Here is a 26,236-nt window from a genome sequence, read left to right as displayed (position 1 = left end):
GACCATTTTACCCCTATTTTACAAAATTTAAGTTGGCCTACTTAAAACATAACATAGATTGTTATGTACTTGGATACACATCCTTTTTTCTCTAATTATTTGCTAAATACTTACGAAAGCTTATTTTTCAGACGATCAAAATAACATCGTTTCTATTATTTACTTGTTTTTTTTTGTTTATTTGTATTGGTTAAGTGATTGGCCACCATTGGCCTGGGGAAGTTGGATTTTATAAACTATCTAAGTATTCTAGGGTAGCAATAAATAACATAAAGCATCACGGTACAATGTAACATTAGCACAAAATAAATAACAAAGAGTATCACAGAAAGAAATACAGGTTAAACCAGGGAATTCCAGTCAAAAGAGTCATAGTGTGCATTAAATCTGATAGCCATCACAGTTAAAGGTTCATTATCGCTATATGCACGTCTAGTTTGGTTAACTGTTAATAGCGCATAGCTTCTTAAATTACGAGCAGGTATGTGGAAATTAACTCTAGCTTAAAGATCCGGTGAATCTATCTCTCCTAGAATGATTTTCTTCATAAACATGATTTGCGCCGTTACGCGACGAGTAGCGAGAGACTCGAGTCCAAAAATTAAACACCTTTGCTTACACCACAACCTCATTATTTTACTTCCCTCAAAATATATCGACCATTGTTATTTATTTATTTATTTATTTATTTGTTTATTTTATTTCGAATTATTCATTTATTTATAATCCTTAGGTTATGAAATGTTTATGATGTGCATCTAACATTGTATTTCATGTTTTTCAACCATAAGAAGTAATTTTAAACGTGTTATATTCCAAAAATGCGATAGTGACCATTTCGCTCCATCTAACCACTTTACCCTGCGCCCCGGAGATTTCCTTCCGTAAACTAAGCGGCCACGTGGGGGCCCGATGTCTCAAGGGACTCCGGGATAAAGAACCCATCCCCCGATCACTAGTAAATTTCCTTCTCAATCCTTCTGTGGTTTAGAATCCCTCATACAACTTCTTGCTCGACAGAAAGCCTACATTCGTGTGACTGCTTAGGATCTCCATTCGTGTTAATCCACCACTTGGCTTCATTCCCTTCCATCGAAGTTGTGTGATCATTCCATTGTTCTTATTAATTGGAGCATACTCTTGTTCTTCCAGTTTTTTCATGCGTTATCATCTGTAATGACATCTAAGTCTACCACACTTTTGTACATATCCGATACCTTCGACAAAAAATGTACAGCAGTCGATCCTATCCGCATTCTTTTGTTTTTTTTCTTTATATTTATAGAGACTTTGAGCCAACATTCTTTGGCAGGAGTTAGCTCAAGTGGTAGCACCACTACTTCTCATAACGTCTAAGGCAGGGGTCTCCAAACTTTTCAGTTCGCGGGCCGCATTGCTTCACAATCAACTTTGTTGAGGACCATTTAGACGCTACCTTTAGAATGGGTGGAAGTTCAAATCTTGTTTTACTAAGAAAATACTAGCAAAATACATAAAATTTCTGGAGCTTTCTTTTATTGAATCTTGATTTTCGTCTTTAAAGAATTTTTAAAAAATAAATTTTGATTGATTAGTCAGAAAGAAAGCGATTTAATTTAACCTTTACCCAGTCATCGCGGGCCGCATTAACCTTTAAGTTGGCAACCGGATACCCGGGTATTTTTTTTTAACTTTAAACTGCAATAACTTTTGATTCATTGCTTTTATTGACCTGAAATTTTCCGTAGCCTCCCAACTTTTAATTTCTGATTTTTTGGTGCATAAGTTGTAATTTTAAACAGCCTATAAGTATTTTATTTTGATTTTTTTTTAACTTTACCACGTAAGTTGGCAACCAGCATACCCGGGTATTCCATACATTTTGTATGGAGAATGACGTTTCTCTTCTTCCTCTTTCCGTATTGTGCTTATTTTCGAGTCAAATTCAAGCGATTCCAAATTTCAATTTGACCGTTATTTTTATAATAAAATGAATAAACTAAATGAATAAATGAAATAGAAGACAATATATGGTCGGCATTACTTGCTTACAGCATTAAAATATAAAAGCATTGTTTACCTATGAAAATCGTTAATTTTTTGTATCAAAACGTGTGGAATACCCGGGTATGCCGGTTGCCAACTTACGTGTGTAAATCTGGTTGCCAACTCTACGGTTAAAGGCTATTGAGGGCCGCATGCGGCCCGCGGGCCGTAGTTTGGAGACCCCAGGTCTAAGGCATCAGCTTGAGTTCGATTGTCTTGTCAATCATTGAATGTTTCCTGAATATTTACATATTTTAAATATTTCTGAATTTACATCGAGACTTACAGTTACTTTTATCCACTACATCTATGTGTTTTGTATGTTTCATCAGATAATATACTCCTCCTTCGCGTTTTCCGGTCAGGTATACTTTTTCTCCTTTCATGACACGACATTTAAACCTATCGAATACTACTTCGTATCCTTTATCGGTAATTTTACTCACCGATATCAGATTTGTTGATAGCGACGATACATGATACACGTTATATAGAGAAACTTTTTTGCGGTTACTATTTCCATCCATAGAAGCTAATTGATACTTTTCAACACCGGCTGATTTGATAAACTGCCCATTCGCCAACAAAACCATTGATCGTTTTGTTTTGTCTATTTCTGTTAGAATTGGCGGATTATTTGTCATATGAAATGTTGCGCCTGAATCAAAACACCATTCTCTAGATGTGTTTGTTTCTCTAGATTGAAATCCATTGTATGATTTTGTCAAACTGGATAATGCAATGCAACGAACACTGGATCTTTCATGTCTATTCCAAGTGCAATCGATCGGAGTTGAAGCGACCAAACTTCTTTTAAATGTTCAGAAATGTCTCCACCTTCAGGGATTTAAGTGGCAAACATTTCAAGCATTACGTGAATTTTATTCAAGACAGATAACCGCTAGTGATAACCCTTCAGGGCATTGCATCTGTTGTTTGACGAATTCGTTTGCATTGCATGGATTATCTGGCTGCTGTTCAATGACAGGCCGATCAGTGATCTTGCTGTCTCATGATTGGCGATCGATATATCATAAGACATCGCTGGTTTCCTTATGACTTTCAGCACACTTTCCCTGGATAATAACAGTTCAATCCATAATTTCTTATCATATGTGAGAAATATGTGATTTCACAAGAACTGAGGCTTGTCAATCTTCTCGAAGATTTGAGGTTTAATCATTTTCTTCCAAATACAACCCAGTCGCAACGCTTCACTTCAGTATCCATAGCCTAAAGGTTTAAATATGCGATGGAAGTTGGAAGTTTTTTATTCTGCTTCACACGTTCTCTTTTTTTCACACGTTTTTTTCGTTCAATAAAATTAGTATATATCAAATTGATGATGTTCTGATATTTTATACACTACTGCGAAGGAAAACATCATGTTACACATGCTCACCTCTCCAACATGAATGATCACTTGCTTGCTCCGTCGATAACAAACTGAGCGACAGTTTGACAGACACTGTATTTGCTTGCAAAAGCAATACCAGAGCAGAAACAATAACAGTGCCAACTGTTCTAATAGATCGCCCAACAGGATAGGTAAACATAGTGATTAATACTGTTGCTACTGAATAACCGCAATAGATCGACCTGCTGGTACAATGACATATAGCCTACTATTAACTGTAGTTTACTGAACTTTTTTTTTGTATATTATTGTGTCCTCTACCACTCTCAACCTCTATACCTTTTACAAATCGTAAATATCGAAACGCTATCAAAATAGTACAGATATCCAATTACGCACGAAGGTACAATTGTAAGTACAGCAACATCGGATGAATAAAAAATCATTACATTATCTTTGAAACAATCATACTCTTCTCACTGCTCTGCCGATCGTGTTGTGTTCTATCGCAGATGGTATCCTGAAATGGATTCATTGATGCGAAACAATCCACATGAAACACTCACTGGCACTGTAACGCAATAGAAGCGATACAACCGCCCAGTATGTGTGCTATGGCAGGTGGAAGTTATTTGAAAGATCAATACAGCGCATTGTACTATCCAGGGAAAATAGTAACAGTGCAGTACCGTTTATCATACGTCGGCTACTTGCGCATGTTTACCGACTAAGACAAAATGGAAATGATCGATGCTCGATAGGATCGATATAAAAGCAACATTGCTTCGATCGTGCCGAGCTAATGCGGATCGCTACAAAATGTGGCTCGTAACGCGATTGTTTCTTGTGGTGAGTGCCATCGTGGTGCCTCATGCTTTGGCACAGTGTGACAGCAGTTCGCCGTACCGTACGTTCGACGGTACCTGTAACAACCTGCAAAATCCATCCTGGGGATCAGCCAACACACCGTACGGAAGATTACTCCCGGCCGAATACGGTGATGGTGTGTACGTTCCTCGCCGTTCCATAACCGGAGCTGAACTACCGAGTGCTCGACTGCTGTCGATGACGATGTTCAACGAGCAAAACATACTCGATTCCCAAACCACCCTAGTGAACATGCAGTTCGGACAGCTTGTCGCTCACGACATGGGTCTACGAGCAGGCAGTTCCGATCAGGTAGCGTGTTGCCAGAATGGAAGAGTCGTCGCCAATCCGGGTCGTCGATGCTTTGCAATTCCGGTCCGTCCAGACGACCCGGTCCTATCCGCTGGTGGGATTCAATGTCTGGATCTAGTACGCACACTCAACACCTGTGACGTTAACCCATCGAGCTGCGCCAACCGTCAACAGGCACAGCAGTTGAATGCGGCCACCTCATTTCTGGACCTGTCCGTTGTGTACGGTAACAGTGGACAGCAGAATGCGCAGCTGCGTGCGTTTGTTGGCGGCCGGATGAAGGTGGACAATCGGAACGGTACCGATTGGCCTCCACGACATCCGCAAGCCACTAGCGCCTGTACGTTGAACGCTGCCACCGACACCTGCTATTTGACCGGAGACGAGCGGAGCAACATTACGCCAGAATTAACGATCCTGCACGTGGCGTTCTTGCGCGAGCACAATCGCCTCGCACAGCAGCTGAGCATAGTGCATCCACTGTGGAACGATGAGAAAGTGTTCCAGGAGGCACGACGCATCAACATTGCACAGTATCAGCGCATCGTGTACTACGAATGGTTGCCGTATTTCCTTGGGATAGATCCAATGACCCAGCGCGGTTTATTGGTGCGTACGCGCGACTATGTTAATGATTACACGCCGTCGATTAATCCAGCCTCGCTCAACTCTCACGCCAATGGTGCATTCCGTTACTTCCACTCATCCATTCTGGGAAGCTTAAGGTACAAAGAACCAAAGGTCACTTTCAACATGATGCGATTGATCTTCACAAAATGAACTGCTGTCTTCAGTCTTTACCAGGAATCGCGAGCATTTGCCAGTGCGATCAACATCAACGATCACATGTTTAACCCCACGGTGCTGGAGCGAAATGATGGCTACCGGATGCTGACGCGCGGCATGACCACGCAACCGATGGGACGGAACGATTGGAGCTTTGATCCCGAAATCAAACACTTCCTCTTCCGGATGAGCGGTCGCTTCGGTACCGATCTGAAGGCGCTGGACATACAGCGCAGTCGCGATCACGGAATAGCGGGCTACAATGCATTCCGACAGTACTGCGGATTAGGTCGTGCTACTCGGTGGGAAGATTTTGTGGAGCTGCGTGTGCCAAGAGTAACGTCCATGCATCATGTATGGCTCACTCGGGAAATTTAATTTCTTAACTGTCTTTCTCTTTTTGGCAGGACATTCAACTACTTAGCTCACTCTATAGTACCGTAGATGATGTGGATCTAACGGTGGCTGAGTTCTTCGAGCGACACATACCCGGTACGCAGGCCGGTCCCACTTATCACTGTATTCTGATGGAGCAGTTCCTGCGTACGCGTAAGGGAGATCGGTTCTTTTTTGAAAACGGTAACAGACCAAGCTCGTTCACGCCACCACAGCTGAACGACATCCGGAAGGCCAGCATGTCGCGCATTCTGTGCGACAATACGCCAGGTGTGGCACAGATGCAGCAGCGTGCTTTCCAGCAGATCTCGGACGCGAATCCGTTGGTACCGTGCACGATGATGCCCGCATTGGATGCACGTTTATGGTAAAATGTTTTTCTGTTCCAACACAAGTCTACGGGTGGAACACGTGGTGGACGTTTTGAAAACTGTTTTTTTCTAGAAAATTTTATAAAGGAATCAAAACTATAGTACATATATCACGAGATTTCCTTTCCCAGATTCGTATTCCGTCTAGATAGATAGATTTAAAATTTGCTTTTTTAATTTCGTAGTAACTAAATATCAGCATGATTCCAAATACACTGCAGAACGCTAGCATGCGTCTAACAAGAACTACTTGCCAAGAACGCTTAAGAGATTTGTTAGCTAAGGTGATTAGAAGATATAGAATACATGTGCAGACTCGAGGATTTGTGCTGCTAACTGAATTTAATTGTTTTAATGAAAAATTACCAACTTATTTTATTTACTACGTAAGAGATTGAACACAGTTGTTGTTGTAGAGATCAAATTCTACATTTGATTTCCTGCTGCTAGCATGTTAAAACAATAACTTGGTGCTATAAATCCTATTTAATTGTAGCTTAATTTCGAACTTTTCTCGAATCTGAACGCATGGATTCTCTCACTGCAGAGCTTAGCTCTCATTTTTCTAACAATTATTGTCCCATATCATACGCATAACACTAATTTAAACCTAATTTAAACCTCATTATGAACCTAGATTTATTCTTAACTGTATGACTCTTAATTAATTGATTTATTTATGTCCAGTGTATGTAATTATTTACATAAGAATAATCTTTTAGTTGAACAGGCTCTTTATGGTAGCCATGCTGGATGTCAGTGACGTAGTTCTTAACCAAATAGTAAAACTGGTAGTATGATTTGCCGATTAACCATGTTCTTTCTGCTTAATAAAAGACCCGTACCTTTGAGTAAAGAGTAGAGACTCTTCAAACAACTTAAGGTTTTGTTACATACATGGTCAATGTGGAAATTAAATCGAAGCCATCGGCCAATGATCAAACCAGGATTTGTATCTGGTCTATTGTGCAGCGTAGTACTTCATCTGGTATGTTTCGCTTATAAGTGTACAGTATGGCTCACTCGGGAAATTTAATTTCTTAACTGTCTTTCTCTTTTTGGCAGGACATTCAACTACTTAGCTCACTCTATAGTACCGTAGATGATGTGGATCTAACGGTGGCTGAGTTCTTCGAGCGACACATACCCGGTACGCAGGCCGGTCCCACTTATCACTGTATTCTGATGGAGCAGTTCCTGCGTACGCGTAAGGGAGATCGGTTCTTTTTTGAAAACGGTAACAGACCAAGCTCGTTCACGCCACCACAGCTGAACGACATCCGGAAGGCCAGCACGTCGCGCATTCTGTGCGACAATACGCCAGGTGTGGCACAGATGCAGCAGCGTGCTTTCCAGCAGATCTCGGACGCGAATCCGTTGGTACCGTGCACGATGATGCCCGCATTGGATGCACGTTTATGGTAAAATGTTTTTCTGTTCCAACACAAGTCTACGGGTGGAACACGTGGTGGACGTTTTGAAAACTGTTTTTTTCTAGAAAATTTTATAAAGGAATCAAAACTATAGTACATATATCACGAGATTTCCTTTCCCAGATTCGTATTCCGTCTAGATAGATAGATTTAAAATTTGCTTTTTTAATTTCGTAGTAACTAAATATCAGCATGATTCCAAATACACTGCAGAACGCTAGCATGCGTCTAACAAGAACTACTTGCCAAGAACGCTTAAGAGATTTGTTAGCTAAGGTGATTAGAAGATATAGAATACATGTGCAGACTCGAGGATTTGTGCTGCTAACTGAATTTAATTGTTTTAATGAAAAATTACCAACTTATTTTATTTACTACGTAAGAGATTGAACACAGTTGTTGTTGTAGAGATCAAATTCTACATTTGATTTCCTGCTGCTAGCATGTTAAAACAATAACTTGGTGCTATAAATCCTATTTAATTGTAGCTTAATTTCGAACTTTTCTCGAATCTGAACGCATGGATTCTCTCACTGCAGAGCTTAGCTCTCATTTTTCTAACAATTATTGTCCCATATCATACGCATAACACTAATTTAAACCTAATTTAAACCTCATTATGAACCTAGATTTATTCTTAACTGTATGACTCTTAATTAATTGATTTATTTATGTCCAGTGTATGTAATTATTTACATAAGAATAATCTTTTAGTTGAACAGGCTCTTTATGGTAGCCATGCTGGATGTCAGTGACGTAGTTCTTAACCAAATAGTAAAACTGGTAGTATGATTTGCCGATTAACCATGTTCTTTCTGCTTAATAAAAGACCCGTACCTTTGAGTAAAGAGTAGAGACTCTTCAAACAACTTAAGGTTTTGTTACATACATGGTCAATGTGGAAATTAAATCGAAGCCATCGGCCAATGATCAAACCAGGATTTGTATCTGGTCTATTGTGCAGCGTAGTACTTCATCTGGTATGTTTCGCTTATAAGTGTACAGTATTTTGTAGGGTTTTATTTGGATTCTCCCTAATCTTCCAGTCATTAAGATACCTGATATAGGTATCCAGCGCTCGTTGAAGCCCATCACGGAGAATGTAGTGGTTCTTACAGCTATACAGAATAACCGTGTGGTCGGCGTACAGAGAAAGATAGGTGTGATGGGTAGGTCCAAAGTGTACAAATTATGCAGTAACGGACACTGCCCTGTGGCATACCGGCACAGTTGGAATATGTGGCAGAAATAGTATTGCCAATGACTTATTTTGAAGACTTCTGAGAGAAGCCGCAGACAATTAAATTGACTAGATAGGATGGAAATTGTAGTCGACGCAGTTTAAAAACTAGGCCATCGTACCATACGTTGTCAAACGCTTTTTCTACGTCGTTCAATGCCATCGCTGTGGACATTCCTTGGCGTTGTTAATAATACTGACGACACGTTGCAATTGATAAGCCGTGGAATGGCCCCTCCTAAATCAAAATTACATGTCAGCTAATGCGTTTGATTCATCACTTAACAGTGATATCCCTCGGTAGTTTTTTCTCTCTTTATTATCATAGAGACTTTGAGCCGATTGGCATCATTCGCCTCTTAACTCGGTAGTTGTCGCCAAGCCAAGGACTTTTCCCGGTTTAGGAATAGCAACAACTTTGGTTATCTTCCAGGCCTTTGAGAAATAACCAAGTTCCAAACATTTATTTAAAATTTTGATGATCAGTAGCAGAGAACTTGTGCTTAAATTTTTGTGCAAAATGTTGAATTGCTGAATTGAAGTGAATTGAATTGGCCAAATCCAGGTGCTTTAAAATTTGGGAAGATGCAGATGTGATCTTTAATCTCGTTAGGTGTTATTCTGCTCTCAAGTGACAAAGTGATAGTTGTTTGTGTTTCTGATAATTAGCGACCATAATTTGAGTGTGCGCCTTCGCTCCATACAAATAGTAAAAAAATATCGCGGCGACTGTAGTGAAGTAAAATTTTACTGATTTTTTTTTAATCTGATAGGGTAAATGTACCAATAGTGGTACCGATGTGTTTTAATGGATTTAAAGTGTCAGGAAGGACATTTTCTGAATATTTTAACACATAGCAATTGTAATATGTTTTATCTTTGCAATCACAACCATTTTTACCATGAAATACATCAAATTTACGAAAAAAATACATATTTTTGTGACTGCTTCGTTGTACCTATAATGGTGGTATGGTTCCTATAGTCGTCGTATTGTGTTCCTATAGTGGTGGTAAACAAAGATGCATAAAAACGGTGTATAATATCAATGAAATATAGTATCGAAGCTGTTTTCGTATGAATAGCAAGGATTGCTGCCATAATATTGGTTTCTTGCGTAATTTGATCGTAAAAAATGTATCAATTTGATTGATGAAACTATTCAATAAAGTACTGCATCACACCTGTCGTCAACCTACACCCGGAAGAGTGTCCTTGATTTGAAGTCAATTTTTCATTCAGCGATATAAGCGAATTTTGGCCTGTTTTTGGTAAATTACCTCCTAAGGATTTTGGAAAAAAAAGTTGACACATTTCACAAAATAATGGATTTTTCGGCCACTAAGTAACGGAATGGCCCCATTTAACTTTTAAACCCTTTGTAAAAGGCTAAAGAACATTTCACACTAACGTAAATAACTTAATTACTTTTAATTTGCCGTATGAACCGCATTTTAGTGCAATACCAGCACTATTGGTACTACCACCACTATAGGTACATTTACCCTAATTCATTAATGCTTAAAAAGGATGTTTCTTCATCCATTCAGGAATCTTGAATGCTGACCAAAATAACAATTCTTTTACTAAAATCATGGTAAAGCTTTTCTTATATTACTGATGTTCAGTCTCGTATAGATTAAAAAATGACGTAATATTTCTTTCAAAATGAGTTTTTTTTATTTATTACTAGCTTAAGAGGCCCGGTTACAGTGCTACGCACGGAAACTCCAGGCTGCACAGAAACAACTGGAGCATGCCACCTCGTTCCTCGTGGAAATTGGAAGTCTCATGGCATTCCAAGGAAAGATTGCTGGAGAGCCTGGAAATGTGGGGTGTTCAGTCAAAGTCAGGTGCGCATGGAACGTGGTGCATGAAGTAAAGCTCCACCTTCCAGCATGGAAGTTCAATTGATTGTCCCGTCGTTTACGTGATCGTTTTGGTTGCAGGCGCTGCATGAAACGAAAATGCAGTAAGGATAGCCAAGGAAGATGTACACATGTATTGTTTGTATTTTGCTGCCGTCTTGTTCTAGGTTCTGGTAGATGTATTGTTAGTGAATAGCCGGTTCAAACTGAAAGAATGGATATTTATATTTATGTAATGTCTAATTTTCTGTTTTCAGTAATTACGTCACACTCTGGTTCAGTAGAAGAATCATCTGTCAACGACCTCTCGGTAGACGATGTTGCTTGTGGAGACACCTTCCTCGTCAGCGCGTTTCGGGTTCGGTATCAGCACAGCAATGTTCGCTCGTGATGTCACCCGCGAGAGTGCAACGTATAGCTGGCCATGGGCGAAAACATCTTGCGGCAGATATAGGCCCAAATGGTGAAGCGATTGCCCTTGCGACTTGTTGATGGTCATCGCAAAGCACACTTGCACCGGAAACTGTTTACGGCGGATCTGGAACGGGTGACCCTTATCGTTGCTGTCACAGAAGATCCGTGGAAGCAGGACGTCTTCGTCTCTCCGCGTGCCTGTCAGAATTTTAGCGTGTAAAAAGTTTCGCTTTAGGCCTACAATTTGCAAACGCGTACCGTTACACAATCCCATGTCGGAATTAACCGTAGCAATAGACGATGCGCAATCTCAGATTGCGCATATATTAATCTGTCAAACGGGTCGGTTTGATATATTTATCTGTCAAAAAATATATATATATCTCGGACATATAATCTTGAAAATTTATGCGCAATCTTGGCGCAATCTGAAAATGTATGGAAATGACGTTTATAGCTCAGGGTTGGCTACGCGAAATGACTTATGTTTTGATAAAACGAATATATGCGCAATCTGAGATTGCGCATCGTCTATTGCTACGGTAAGATTGCGCAATAAAAGTACTGGTGCAAATCGTTTCAGCCGCAAGCGATGCACTGGGATGCCGCTGACATTGAGTGTGTTCAAGTATTCGGAAGGAAGTTGCAGATGCTCGTGTTCCTCCGGGTTGACCAATGTATCGACCGAACGGTACTCCTGTTCCGGTCCAGGAATTCGGTCTAGGACCAGGTTGTTCACGCTGGCAACATCCACGTTAAGCGGCGACAGAATAGCCCGATCCGAAAAGAATGACGGATGTTGGAAGTGCCGTTGCATGTCCGGGTAGATTTTGTCGATCAGGGTGTTAAGGTCGTTTGTCGGATTCGCAGTATGGGGCACAATCATATCGTGCGGTATTTTTGCCAACGATGGATCCAGTCCTGCAAACGTATCGTGCCGTCCTTCACCGATACGAAGCAGAAGGTTGGCAAAATCTCGCAACTCACTGGCTTGGTTCGCGTTTGGTGCCGTGCGTACCCGCATGTTATCGCGCAATTGTAGCGACCTAAACAGGGGCCATAATGTGCTCTTCTTGATGCACTCGTTGATGATTTGTGCATCCGTGCCCTTCGGTACGATCGGTAAAATTTGCCGAAAGTCACCGGACAGCAGCACCACCTTACCGCCGAAAGGAAGCTGCACACCCGTTATGTCCTGCAGGGTCCGATCGACTGCTTCGAGAGCAAACCGACTGCTCATCGACGCCTCATCCCAAACGATCAGTGCTGTTTGTCGAAGCATTTCGGCCCGTTTCGACTGAACCGTAATGCTACAGGTGGAATGATTGTTTAAGTCCAGCGGCAACTTAAACGTGGAGTGTACTGTTTTCCCTCCTGTAAGCAACAGTGCTGCTATGCCGCTTGCTGCAGTTGCGAGCGCAATTTCTCCACAGCGACGGACGTGTGCCAGTATCTTTTCTACCAAAAAAGATTTACCCGTTCCACCAGGGCCATCCAGGAAGAATAACCGTTGGTCACCAGCGTTCGCTTGGCTTGCCGCCGTCGCTAATTGACGATCGATTGCCGCCGTGACCGTTTCGTACACCATGCGTTGTTCGTCGTTGAGCTGATGTACGGTGGCAAGGGTAGCATCGAGATCCGTGATCAGATACGATCGTTCAGCGATAATGAACTCGTTGACATCATCATCGTCCATGATGTGTGCCTGAACGTGTTCATACTCCGAAAGCTGAGGCATTCCTGGGAAACTGGTCAAATCCTTCCTCGGCGAGAATCACGAGTATGTGTGCATGGGGAAGGCCACGTTTTTGGAACTCGATCACGTGAATGCGAGCTACCTCAATCCCGAGAGCTCCCATGGTTAGGTCATTCAGTATGGCTTTCAGCTTTAACCGAAAGACACGTACGATAACATCGGGTCGATCCGGGGCCTGCTGACGTGGAAGTAGGCACTGTGTGATTTCCGGCCACTTCGGATTGCACGTGACGGTGATGAACAGGTCCGGTTTACCCAAAGCTCGAACAATAGCCATTGCGTCTTGATATTGCGCTCGCATATATCGATTGCTACCGACAAATGATGGTCCGAGAATAACACGCGTGCCCGTACGCGACAGGTTCGAGGGCGGATCGATGATGGAACGACGGGGTGCAACAGGTGGTTCTTGCACTACAGGGATTTCCACAGCCACATTAGGCAAATTATCGGGATGAAGATCCGCGATGGTACCTTCAGCGCCGGCAAGATCCATAAAGCCCGTGTACGCCTCAGTGCGAAGTTGTGCCTGGTGCTCTCGCAAATATTTCAACCGCTGCATTTCTATCTTACAGTACTGGTCTACACAGTACTGCTGAAACAATCGTCCGGCACGATGCATAAGCGTTTGAGCGTTTTCCCGCCAGGCTATGCGATATGCGGCATATTCGCGTGGCGTTATTTGATTTGCTGAACGCTCTGCTCCATCCAACTCAGGATTAGGATCCTCAGCAGCATCATCATTTTCATCTATGTGCGCCGCTCCGTTGCTCGAACTTGTTGGTCTGCTTGGTTGTTGCTGCTGTCTGGTTCGGCGCTGTACCTTTGGCATACCGTAAGTCCAACCGGTTTCACCCCGCGGAAACAGAATCGGGTATTGGAGTGCATCTGCCAACTGGTTGGTATCAAACACAGGCTGCAAGTATCCTGTGGCACGATGCTGCAGCACAATATCGCGTGTATGTTCCGTGGCTCCGGTAGTATCATCGCACACGAACACGCCACCAACTTCATCTGCAGTCGGTGCATTGTAACGCCGTTGATCGATGCCTGGTATACGCGAGTGGATGCAAAGCCGCAGATCATCTCGAACAGACATCCGTTCGTACGCATGCTTAAACATCTCTGCAATCGGATTGTGAGTCGAAAAAACACGTTGCAAAATGGCCAATATTTCACGATTCAGCTCACTACCATATGCTATGGCCCGAGCGTTCAGCATTTCGTCGTACTGACCCTCCGAGCTTGAATCATAAAAGTACAGCTGTGCGTAGCATGGTGGACGTCCTGGAAGCACAGCGAGCGAACCGATTCGATGGCAAAGCGCACCTTGTATGCGATAGTTGTAAATTCCACCGTGACCGACTCGTAGATCCTGGCGTACTGGGTCATTTCCTCGTATTGAGGCACCGATAGAGGTGAAGGCAAACGCATTATTGTATCGCCGGATGTTGAGCAGAAATTGCGGCACGTCAAATAGTTGGCGCAACTCTGCTGGCGGTTCGGGAAACGGTGGAAGCACAACTTGTCCACTGTTGCAGCACACACTGGGCGGCTCTCCAGGCCACTTGAGAGCGGAACAGAAATTGCAAGGTACGCGTGGTGCAAGCGTATGAAGCGAGGGACAACTGTACGACTCATGGTTCCCATGTGCTACTCTCAGATGGCCGGTCATACGACGCCGGGCTATGAATTGTCGCTGCTGATCTGCTTCATGGTCGCGAAGATGGCGCACGTATGTTTGTAGCTGCTGATGTATTGGCACTCGGATAGCAACTGCTGCAGTTGGGTCTACCAATGCTGGTGTTGGTGCTGGTGCTGGTGCTGGTACTGGTGCTGATGCTGGTGCTGGGGCGCGGTTGACCACAGTTGCGACATTCGGAGTTTGCACCATGCGCTTCCTGGCATTGTACAGTGCCTGTCGCTTTCTGGCGAGCCTTGCCTTCTTCTCGGGTGGTGTTTCATCCGGTGGGGTGGAGTACCGTCCAGCGATTTCATTGAGCAAATCATCGTCAATATTCCTTCGTAGTTGTTGTTGTTGCAAGATTGCTGGAGCTCCTGATAAGGATGTCCCGGCCGAAGTAGACGGTACAGCCTGTTGGTCGTCCTGTACAGCTGCCACCGTAGGAGCTGCTCCCGCGAGGCGCTTCTTGGCCCTGTACAGCGCTTGTCGCTTTCTGGCGAGCCTTGCCTTCTTCTCGGGTGGTATTTCATCCGGTGGGGTGGAGTATCGTCCAGCGATTTCATTGAGCAATTCGTCGTCCGTATTCCTTCGTTGTTGTTGTTGCAGGATTGCAGAAGCTGCTGATAAGGATGACCCGGCCAAAGTTGAAGGTACAGCCTGTTGGTCGTCCTGTACAGCTGCCAGCGTAGGAGCTGCACCCGGGAGGCGCTTCTTGGCCCTGTACAACGCCTGTCGCTTCCTTTGAAGCCTTGCTTTCTTTTCGTTCGGAGTTTCTTCCGGTGGAGTGAGATTCTGTGAGACGATATCACTTACGGAGGGCTGCATGGTTTGTGGATAGGGTTCTGTAACTGGGGCTGTTGAAAATTGTAAAACAAAAAAAAAGAATTTTAGATAAGTGCTGTGAATAAAAGAAAGTAGGAAATATTATACCTGACATGATGTCAATCATAGGGCAACCGTTGCCCACACTTTCCTCATTATGCTCCATATCGTAGCAAAAACAGAATTGCAAGAAAACGCCGGAACACAGAAACACAGGAACACAGGAACACAGGAACACACGTTCCACGCAGGAACAACAAATTGAACCACAAAACGTACACGAAACGTACGTTACGAAAATAATCTCCTTACACTAAATCTACACTGCCCTGCGTACTAAACTACACTACAATACACAACACTTTTCTAAACTACACTACACTATACTTCACCATGCGCACCTAAAGAAATTAACCTAATACTCAAACTAAACTAAAAAAACTGGAAATCAACTTAAAAAAGTGTAAATCGCACCTATAACCGTATTAATACAGGGTTTCCCACGATTTATTGGTTGGTTCCCACGATTTATTGGTGCGTTCCCACGATTTTTTGGTCATTTCCCATAATTTTTTGGTAGCAACCCACGATTTATTGGTCGGTTCCCAAATATTATTGGTCGGTTCCCAAATATTATTGGTCGTTTCCCAAATATTATTGGTCGGTATTATATTATATTATATTTGGGAACCGACCAATAATATTTGGGAAACGACCAATAATATTTGGGAACCGACCAATAATATTTGGGAACCGACCAATAAATCGTGGGTTGCTACCAAAAAATTATGGGAAATGACCAAAAAATCGTGGGAACGCACCAATAAATCGTGGGAACCAACCAATAAATCGTGGGAAACCCTGTAAACGATATTCGTTTTGTCAAAAAATATATCATATCGCGTAGCCAACTCGATCGTTCGCTCGCTCGCTCGCTTGCTCGTACGCGCATGCGCTGGCAGGGGCTCGCAAGGGCGAGTCGATAGTGTGCGCACTGCTCGGTCGAGTTCGGAAAGCGAGGAAACGGTTGAGCACCCCTGCAGCGTTGGTCGTGCTCACGATGGTAGGGGTATTCGTCGTGCGGTCGTGCGAGCGTGATGGTGTTATACGGCAGCGAAGGCAGAACGGGCGAGATAGAAACAGCGTAACGCAAAGTGTGACATCGAGCGTCAGCGTTAACGAAAATTTATATATAGATTACTATTTTTATTATTACTATTTTTTTATTATTAAAACTTTTTTTCAATGGACAGTTATAGTCCTGATGAATTTTCTTTGCACATAGAGATTATAGGGTCTCCTGAGCCATAGTTCGTTCGATGACGAGGGACATTAAGCAGAGGTCGCGTTCGTAGAGGGGCCGTTGGAGTATAGATGTACAGTCGCTGGAGTAGAGATGGACAGTCGATGTTCCCCGTTAAGTGACCTCCAACAAACATTTGCTGCCCTATACGACGCCTGTCACTGAGTTTTTTCAACCCAAGAAGCTTTAAGCGTTCTTCATAGGATGATCAGAGATTGCTAGTTCCTCAGTTCGTGTTCATGTTTTATACTGTATTTTGCTGCAACACGTTTTGATCGTTCAGTAAGCCCTCACAGACGCCACGAAATTTCATCAAGCACAATGAATTGTAGCAAATATGTTATACACCAATATGGCTGCCAATTATTTCAAATTAATCCCGGAAGCCAAAATCTCACCAGAAATTTTACCGGGGTTCCTGTAAGCGCCTGCCTAATAAACTTTTTGTAAATCACGAGCTAGAGGACATCGCGTTGTTTTGTTTAGATGTTCTAACTGACTGGTCGATTTGACGGAATGATTTGCTGCATGTTCAGTAATTTCTTCTTCTTCTTGGCCTGCTCATGTATGAGCACGTCCAGTAGACATGGCCAGGTCGCCAATCCGTTTCCAGGAAACTTGGTCCTGGGCTGCAGTCCTCCAACCACGGCTGCATCCGATCTTCGACAGGTTCGACTCCACCTGATCCAGCCAACGAGCTCGCTGTGCTCCTCTACGCCTCGTGCCGAACGGGTCGCTGACGAGCACCCTCCTGGTGGGGCATGAGTCCGGCATCCTCATCACGTGTCCCAGCCATCGTATCCTTCCGGCTTTGATGACCGTCAGGATATCAGCACCGCCAAACAGCTCAGCTAGCTCGTGGTTCATTCTCCTTCTCCACACGCCCTGCTCGCACACACCGCCAAAGATAGTCCTTAGCACCCGCCGTTCGAAAATGGCGAGTGCATTGGCGTCCTCCGTCAGCATAGTCCAAGACTCATACCCGTAGAGGACTACCGGACGAATCAGTGTGCGATATATGGCGCATTTCGTGTGTTGCTGGAGTCTTCTGGATCGCAGGAGTTTGTGCAGCCCGTAGTAGGCACGACTTCCCTGAACAATGCGCCTTTGGATTTCGCTGCTTACGTTGTTGTCCGAAGTTACGATCGTACCAAGGTAGCAGAACTCCTCTACCACCTCGAGATCGTCGCCGTCAACTGATACTCTGCTTCCGAGTCGGGCTTTATCACGTACAGAGCCCCCGGCAAGCAGGTACTTTGTCTTCGTCGCATTGATCCTCAATCCAATCCTTTCGGCCTCGCGTTTCAGTCGGGTGTACGCCTCGCACACCGCCGCAGATGTTCGCCTGATGATGTCGATGTCATCCGCGAAGCCAAGGAATTGGAGAGTTTGGGTGAAAATCGTGCCCCGGATGTCGAAGCCCGCGCTTCGCATGACACCTTCCAGAGCGATGTTGAACAGCAAATAGGAGAGTCCGTCTCCTTGCCTCAGACCCCGGTGAGATTCGAACGATTCCGAAAGCATGTTCGTCACTCTCACCATGCACTGCACCCCGTCCATAGTAGCCCTCAACGACCGTATCAGCTTCCCAGGGAATCCGTACTGCTGCATGGTGTTCCATAGCTCATTCCGATCTATGGTATCATAGGCCGCTTTAAAGTCGATGAACAGGTGGTGCGTAGAGATCTGGTGCTCTCGGCATTTCTGGAGGATCTGCTGTAATGTAAAGATTTGGTCGGTGGTCGATTTGCCTCCAACAAATTCAGCTTGGTAGCTCCCGACGAAATTAGTAGCAAGGAACGAAAGTCTGCAGAAGAGTATTCGGGACAGGATCTTGTAGGCAGCATTCAGGACTGTGATGGCTCGGAAGTTGGCACAGTTAAGCCTGTTGCCCTTTTTGTACACTGGGTGTATGACATCCAATTTCCACTCGTCCGGTAGTTCTTCCTGTTCCCAAATCCTCACAATCAACCGATGAATGATGCCGGCAAGCCGTTCCGGACCCATCTTGAACAGTTCGGCCACTAAACCATCGCTGCCAGCTGACTTGTTACACTTCAGCTGTTTGATGGCACCAATGACTTCGTCCAAAGATGGCGGGGGCACTTCGTCATCGTCATGCTGGCTGTAGTAGGGCTGCTCTCCTCTGTTTCCTGCTTCTGCTCCCGTATCTGCTCCATTCAGGTGTCCGTCGAAGTAGCACTTCCACCTGTCGATCACCTCTCGCTCGTCCGACAGGATATCTCCCTCCTCGTTGCGGCAAATGGCGGTCATGGGAGTAAAACCGCTTCGTGCCGTATTTAGCAATTTAGTTTACTGATATCTAGTGAAACGACTAATTTGACACTTATTTTGCTGATTTTTATAAAATTTTGTTTTACTTAAATGAATTCATTAAATTGTTTTATCTACTTATTGTTTATTCCATGAATAAAAAAAAGTTTTGTTCCATGCATTTTTGAAATGTTCGGATAAGACGTACACCTGATATGGGTAAGACGGCCACCATTAAGTGAGAGATGGACACCTGTAGAAAACGTTGGAAATTGAATAGGTATATAGTATTTTAACATATTTCATTGAATCTGATGCAATCTGATGGTACGTACAAAAAATAATTCTTGCCCAATCGCAAGGACGGTTTATTCAGTCGTGAATTTAAGAATTGTAAGCATCACTTCTAACACCTCGTAGAATGCAGAATCTAAGGCATCATTGAAATATCGGGCACTAGCAGCTGGCGTTGGGGCGGTCTCGTGGTACAGTCGTCGACTCGAACGACTCAATAACATGAAGTAAATTTGTTTTTGTTCATTGTGAATTGTGAATGGTAAGTTCGTGAACCTCTAAGTTTCGCCGAGATCGCTCCATGTTAGACTGTTACTTAGCGTGGAGGCACGCCGCGCGTCTTTTGGTCCCTCCGATTCTTTACTTGTTATGTGTTGTGAGTTCAATGCTGGTAGTGATCGTTACGAACCTGAAATGCCGTGATATGCGTTTCCAAATTGTATTCGTTCTGTGCATCCTTTATCGACTTGACAAGATTGTATTTATTAAAATATAAGTAATTAAGATTGCTTCAAGGGGCCACATGTGGTCTGTTGAAATTCAACAAAAAATAATAATTCTCCAAGAAATCTCGCTTCATTTCACTACAATGACGCGGCTTTTCCGTATTATTTACTGATTCCTTAACTCCTTTTTTTCTTTTCGATTAAATTTCTTTTAAATGTTCAGAAATGTCTCCACCTTCAGGAATTTAAGTGGCAAACATTTCAAGCATTACGTGAATTTTATTCAAGACAGATAACCGCTAGTGATAAGCCTTCAGGGCATTGCATCTGTCGTTTGACGAATTCGTTTGCATTGCATGGATGATCTGGCTGCTGTTCAACGACAGGCCGATCAGTGATCTTGTTGTCTCATGATTGGCGATCGATATATCATAAGACATCGCTGGTTTGGGTTCCTTATGACTTTCAGCACCCTTTCCTTGGAAAATAACAGTTCAATCCATAATTTCTCAATCATATGTGAGAATTATGTGATTTCACAAGAACTGGGGCTTGTCAAGTTTCTCCAAGATTTAATCATTTTCTTCCAGATACAACCCAGTCGCAACGCTTCACTTCTGTACCCATAGCCTAAAGGTTTAAATATGCGGTGGAAGTTGGAAGTTTTATTATTCCCCTTCACACATTCGTTTAATAAGATTGTAATAAATCAAATTTATGTTGTTCTGATATTTTATACACAACTGCAATGGAAAACATCATGTTACACATGCTACCTCACCAATATTAATGATCACTTGCTTGCTCCAGAGTAATAATAATAAGTTATACCAAAGCAGACACGATAACAGTGCCAACTGTTCAAACAGATCACCCAACAGGATTGGCAAACATGGTGATTAATACTGTTGGCACAGAATAACTTTAATTGATCGACCTACTGTAACAATGAAATATAGTCAACTATAGCCTACTGAACAATTTTTTGAATGTATTGTTTTGTCCCATTTTAGAACTCACAACCTCTATGCCTATTACAAATCGTTAAGATCGAAACGCTATCAAAATAGTGCAGATATCCAATTACGCACGAAGGTACGATTGAAAGTACAACATCATCGGGCGAATAAAAAATCGTTAAATTATCTTTGAAACAATCATACTCCTCTCACTGCTCTGCCGATCGTGTTGTGTTCTATCGCAGATGGTATCCTGAAATGGATTCATTGATGCGAAACAATCCACATGCAACACTCACTGGCACTGTAACGCAATAGAAGCGATACAGCCGTGTGTTATGGCAGGTGGAAGTTATTTGAAAGATCAATACAGCGCATTGTACTATCCAGGGAAAATAGTAACAGTGCAGTACCGTTTATCATACGTCTGCTACTTGCGCATGTTTACCGACTATGACAAAGGGGAAATGATCGATACCGGATAGGATCGATATAAAAGCAACATTGCTTCGATCGTGCCGAGCTAATGCGGATCGCTACAAAATGTGGCTCGTAACGCGATTGTTTCTTATGCTGAGTGCCATCGTGGTGCCGCATGCTTTGGCACAGTGTGACAGCAGTTCGCCGTACCGCACGTTCGACGGTACCTGTAACAACCTGCAAAATCCATCCTGGGGATCAGCCAACACACCGTACGGAAGATTACTCCCGGCCGAATACGGCGATGGTGTGTACGTTCCACGTCGTTCAAAAACTGGAGCCCAACTACCGAGTGCTCGACTGCTGTCGATGACGATGTTCAACGACCAAAACATACTCGATCCACGAACCACCCTAGTGAACATGCAGTTCGGACAGCTTGTCGCTCACGACATGGGTCTTCGAGCAGGCAGTTCCGATCATGTAGCGTGTTGCCAGAATGGAAGAGTCGTCGCCAATCCGGGTCGTCGATGCTTTGCAATTCCGGTCCGTCCAGACGACCCGGTCCTATCCGCCGGTGGGATTCAATGTCTGGATCTAGTACGCACACTCAACACCTGTGACGTTAACCCATCGAGCTGCGCCAACCGTCAACAGGCGCAGCAATTGAATGCGGCCACCTCGTTTCTGGACCTGTCCGTTGTGTACGGTAACAGTGGACAGCAGAATGCGCAGCTGCGTGCGTTTGTTGGCGGCCGGATGAAGGTGGACAATCGGAACGGTACCGATTGGCCTCCACGACATCCGCAAGCCACTAGTGCCTGTACGTTGAACGCTGCCACCGACACCTGCTATTTGACCGGAGACGAGCGGAGCAACATTACGCCAGAATTAACGATCCTGCACGTGGCGTTCTTGCGCGAGCACAATCGCCTCGCTCAACAGCTGTGCAAAGCGCGACCACTGTGGAACGATGAGAAAGTGTTCCAGGAGGCACGACGCATCAACATTGCACAGTATCAGCACATCGTGTACTACGAATGGTTGCCGTATTTCCTTGGGATAGATCCAATGACCCAGCGCGGTTTATTGGTGCGTACGCGCGACTATGTTAATGATTACACGCCGTCGATTAATCCAGCCTCGCTCAACTCTCACGCCAATGGTGCATTCCGTTACTTCCACTCGTCCATTCTGGGAAGCTTAAGGTACACAGAAACGGTCAAATTCAACGGAGTACGATTGTTCTTTTTAATTTTTTATCTCGTCTCCTTAGTCTTCACCAGGAATCGCGAGCATTTGCCGGTGCGATCAACATCAACGATCACATGTTTAACCCCACGGTGCTGGAGCGAAACGATGGCTACCGGATGCTGACGCGCGGCATGACCACGCAACCGATGGGACGGAACGATTTGAGCTTTGATCCCGAAATCAAACACTTCCTTTTCCGGATGCGCGGTCGCTTCGGTACCGATCTGAAGGCGCTGGACATACAGCGCAGTCGCGATCACGGAATAGCGGGCTACAATGCATTCCGACAGTACTGTGGATTAGGTCGTGCTACTCGGTGGGAAGATTTTGTGGAGCTACGTGGACCAAGAGTAACGTCCATGCATCATGTATGGTTCACTCGGGGGATATAATTTTCAAAATTGTCTTTCTCTTTTTGGCAGGACATTCAACTACTTAGCTCACTCTATAGTACCGTGGACGATGTGGATCTAACGGTAGCTGAGTTCTTCGAGAGACACATACCCGGTACTCAGGCCGGTCCCACTTATCACTGTATTCTGATGGAGCAATTCCTGCGTACGCGTAAGGGAGATCGGTTCTTTTTTGAGAACGGTAACAGACCAAGCTCGTTCACGCCACCACAGCTGAACGACATCCGGAAGGCCAGCATGTCGCGCATTCTGTGCGACAATACGCCAGGTGTGGCACAGATGCAGCAGCGTGCTTTCCAGCAGATCTCGGACGCGAATCCGTTGGTACCGTGCACGATGATGCCCTCACTCGACGCACGTCTGTGGTAAAGTGTTTTTCCATTTCATGTGTGGTGCATGTTTTAAAATGTGTTTTCTAAAAAAAATATTAAAGGAACCACATTTAGAGTACAGATATCACGACATTTCTTTTCCAACAAATCTATCTTATATTTAGAGTCCTTATTTGTAATGCGAAATTATTGACTTCTCGTTTATTTACATTATACTGTGGCAGGTTTTGGTCTGTGCAGTCAGTTTGTCAGTGATAAGACAAAATATTCAAAATGTACAGCTGAAGCTGTGATGGACCAAGTTGTCATAGGTATAACTAGTATAATCTGATTTAATTGCTATTTGATGACAAGAATTGGGCATCTATCCAAGTTGATGATTTGATTTTAGAAAGTATTGGGAATAGGTTTTAAAAATCAATTAAATGTTTGATTAATCATTTATTTTGAAAATAAATTTTCTCCATTTATTAATAATGTACATATTCCATTTGTTACCCCTGGCATCGAAGCCTTTCTTTGTGGGCTTCTGAAGAGATCAGCTCCAGTTTCCTCAGCGAATTCTTCTTGATCACCTCAATAATTTAATTTAATTTAATTTATTAGGATGAATTGTCGGACCTCCGCAGGTCTACACAAATAGCTTAACTAATACTTATACTTATAAACTACCAGAATGGAAACGCTGAGGAAGACGGTCTTTGAACACTGACGTAGAAATATTAATCCTAGACGGTGCAAAAAAAATCACGGCAGCAAGGAGCGCAGGGGAATCTAGTTCACCTTTCAACAGTCGAAATGCGAATACACGCTGCATGTTTTTTCTCCTGACATTAAGCGTCTCCAAACCAAGCAACAGGCACCGTTGGTAATAAGGAGGTTGGACTCCGTTAGACCAAGGAAGGAGCCGTAAAGCGTAACTAGTAAACTTTCGTTGAACACTTTCCATGCGATTGATTGAGCGGCTTAGCACCACACTACACAACAATATTCTAAGAGGGACCGAACAATAGCGCAATATACGACTTTTAGGCACATATGATCGTGAAACTCTTGACTAGTGGTGGGTCATACGATTCATTTCACGACCCGACCCTAAGTCGGGTACGAGACAATCGGAATCAATTCCGACCCGTGGGTGCAGCGGGTGCGCTAGGTTGGAATCGGAATCAAATCCGACCCGCGGGTGCAACGAGTTCGAGTCGAGCTGAATGATGAGTTGCAAGAAAGCATAAGCGACTCCGACCCGTTGGTGCAGCGAGTTCGGGTCGGGTCGAGTCAAGGTAGGTTCAATCCGACCCAAACCGACCCAAACTCACTGCACCAACGGATCGGAGTCGCTTATGCTTTCTTGCACCTACTCATCAGTCGGGTGGACCCGAACTCGACGCATCCGCGGGTCGAAATGAACCCACCTTGGCCCGACCCGAACTCGTTGCACCAACGGCTCGGAGTCGCTTATGCTTTCTTGCACCTACCGGAGTCGTGCAAACTTGTACCTTTCGGGTCAACCCGAACGACTCCGGGTCGCTTACGGATGGCTCCGACCCGATAGGTTCGGATCGACCCGCCCATCACTACTCTTTACACATTTTCATTATGAGTCACATTTTCAATGTTTGGTTACTTCTGGATATAACACTTTCAAGATGTTCATGAAACTTGAGCTTACATTCTAGCAGGACACCAAAATCTCGTACGCAGATAGTTGATGTCAGCGAGGTATTAGAGATACAATAATTGTGTCTGATCAGGTGACGTGCTCTAGTGAAGAATATAGTCTGACATTTAACTGGACACAGCTTTAATCGGTTACGGTTACACCAATCTCCGAATAAGTCGAGCATTTCTTGTAGGCACTGGCAGTCACTTGTGTCTTTGACCACAGTAAAAATCTTCAGATCATCGGCATAAGCAAGATATGATCCCACGGGCAGTATAGACTGAAAGCAGCGCTCGCGAAGTGATAATTTCATTTTTGGGAACAAAGAGAAGTCACAGAGGGTTAAGTACAGTAGAGATTATAACTCGATGACATTAGTGCAATGTCCAATTCTTGAATTTTCTCTTTAACAAACTTTTTCTCTGACACGTTGCATAACTTGCAAGTAGTACTCCTTATTTATTTATTCCATTTTTACATATTGCATTTGCAATTAGAAGCCAAATATGCAGTGGTAGATCCGATATTTCTTGGTTGAGGGAGATATAAAGTATGATGTGCCTAGCGGTATGTATCTTCATGAAAATAGACTTGAAGATAGCATTTGACTCTCTACTTTGCTCTATTTTACTCGCTAAAGTTGCCAAATTGGGACTTGCTCCTCCAGTGGCTCAGATCATATTGCGTGGGTCATTTGTATAGCGTCATACTCGATGAGCGTCTCTAACGAGATTACAAGCGACTTTGGCGTGTGCCAGGGATGCAACATTGGCTTGGCTCTCTTCTTCATCTTTATGAATGATGTCACTCTCGCTCTACCTCCCGGCAGTGTCATCATGTACGCAGATGATGCCAAAATTTTGCTCCCGTTCGCCAGTGATCAGATGACGGGTTTCTTCAAGAATGCCTTGATTTGTTTTGTTCCTGATGCGAACGCCAAATGGCCTGACGGTGTATATCCAAAAATGCATGTTTGTATTTTATTATTTCGAAGGAGGAACCCGCTTTTAGCAATCTACAACATAGAGGACACTGCTAACAAAAGGGAATCGAATGTTAAAGTCCGTGGTGGTATGCTTGCCGCGAATTTGACTTTCAAAGAGCATACTGATGAAGTCATTGATAGAGAAAAAAATGGTGTAGTATTTACTATTATGGTGCAATTGTCAATATCTGCTATACTTATTTATTTGTTTTATTTATCCGGCGCAAAACCGCTTTGCGCTACAACATGGCCAGCCCACCGGAGCCTGGCAAGCTTGATACGCTGCACAACAGTGAGGTTGCCGTACATCTTGTATAGCTCGTCGTTGTAACGGCTCCTCTATTGACCTTTCACACATACGGGGCCATGAATTCTTCTGAGCATCTTCCTCTCGATCGCGACCAAATGGGTTTCTTCAGATTTGGACAGTATCCATGTTGTTGTCGTTTGAATAGTTTTGAGATGCTTTGGCTCCAACGGAGTTCTTTCGCCTACAGCGTCCATGTCTCAGAGGCGTATGTGAGTACCGGTACTATATAAGTGCTATATAGTCCCAGTTTCG

The 26,236-nt window shown here is 43.8% G+C and overlaps 4 protein-coding genes across 5 annotated transcripts; 2 read left to right on the top strand and 2 right to left on the bottom strand.

Moving 5' to 3' along the window:
- The first annotated feature begins 4,180 nt into the window (after nucleotides 1–4,180).
- LOC120958493 (peroxidase-like) lies at nucleotides 4,181–7,709 on the top strand. Of its 2 annotated transcripts, none has more exons than XM_049609071.1 (3): nucleotides 4,181–5,286; nucleotides 5,356–5,683; nucleotides 7,180–7,709. In XM_049609071.1, exons 1-3 carry the CDS (start codon nucleotides 4,202–4,204, stop codon nucleotides 7,537–7,539), a joined length of 1,773 nt encoding a protein of 590 aa, XP_049465028.1. In that variant the 5' UTR covers nucleotides 4,181–4,201; the 3' UTR covers nucleotides 7,540–7,709. The 2 variants fall into 2 exon arrangements, with proteins under 2 accessions (XP_049465028.1, XP_040237277.2); XM_040381343.2 differs by lacking the exon at nucleotides 7,180–7,709 and adding an exon at nucleotides 5,755–6,284.
- A 3,235-nt stretch (nucleotides 7,710–10,944) lies between these two features.
- On the bottom strand, nucleotides 10,945–11,343 carry LOC125907369 (uncharacterized). The gene has a single exon (XM_049609077.1). It carries the CDS (start codon nucleotides 11,341–11,343, stop codon nucleotides 10,945–10,947), a length of 399 nt encoding a protein of 132 aa, XP_049465034.1.
- Nucleotides 11,344–12,768: 1,425 nt separating this feature from the next.
- Nucleotides 12,769–15,816, bottom strand: LOC125907368 (uncharacterized). Its single transcript, XM_049609070.1, has 2 exons — nucleotides 15,440–15,816; nucleotides 12,769–15,363 (listed from the first exon to the last, which is right to left on the bottom strand). Exons 1-2 carry the CDS (start codon nucleotides 15,495–15,497, stop codon nucleotides 12,785–12,787), a joined length of 2,637 nt encoding a protein of 878 aa, XP_049465027.1. The 5' UTR covers nucleotides 15,498–15,816; the 3' UTR covers nucleotides 12,769–12,784.
- A 5,295-nt stretch (nucleotides 15,817–21,111) lies between these two features.
- LOC120958491 (peroxidase-like) lies at nucleotides 21,112–23,148 on the top strand. Its single transcript, XM_040381342.2, has 3 exons — nucleotides 21,112–22,235; nucleotides 22,304–22,631; nucleotides 22,704–23,148. The coding sequence occupies exons 1-3, from the start codon at nucleotides 21,151–21,153 to the stop codon at nucleotides 23,061–23,063; spliced, it is 1,773 nt and encodes a 590-aa protein (XP_040237276.2). The 5' UTR covers nucleotides 21,112–21,150; the 3' UTR covers nucleotides 23,064–23,148.
- The last annotated feature ends 3,088 nt before the right edge of the window (nucleotides 23,149–26,236 follow it).

This window comes from Anopheles coluzzii, chromosome 3 (assembly GCF_943734685.1).
Source record: "Anopheles coluzzii chromosome 3, AcolN3, whole genome shotgun sequence".
NCBI classification, from domain to species: domain Eukaryota; kingdom Metazoa; phylum Arthropoda; class Insecta; order Diptera; family Culicidae; genus Anopheles; species Anopheles coluzzii.
This window is presented reverse-complemented; position numbering and strand designations above follow the sequence as displayed.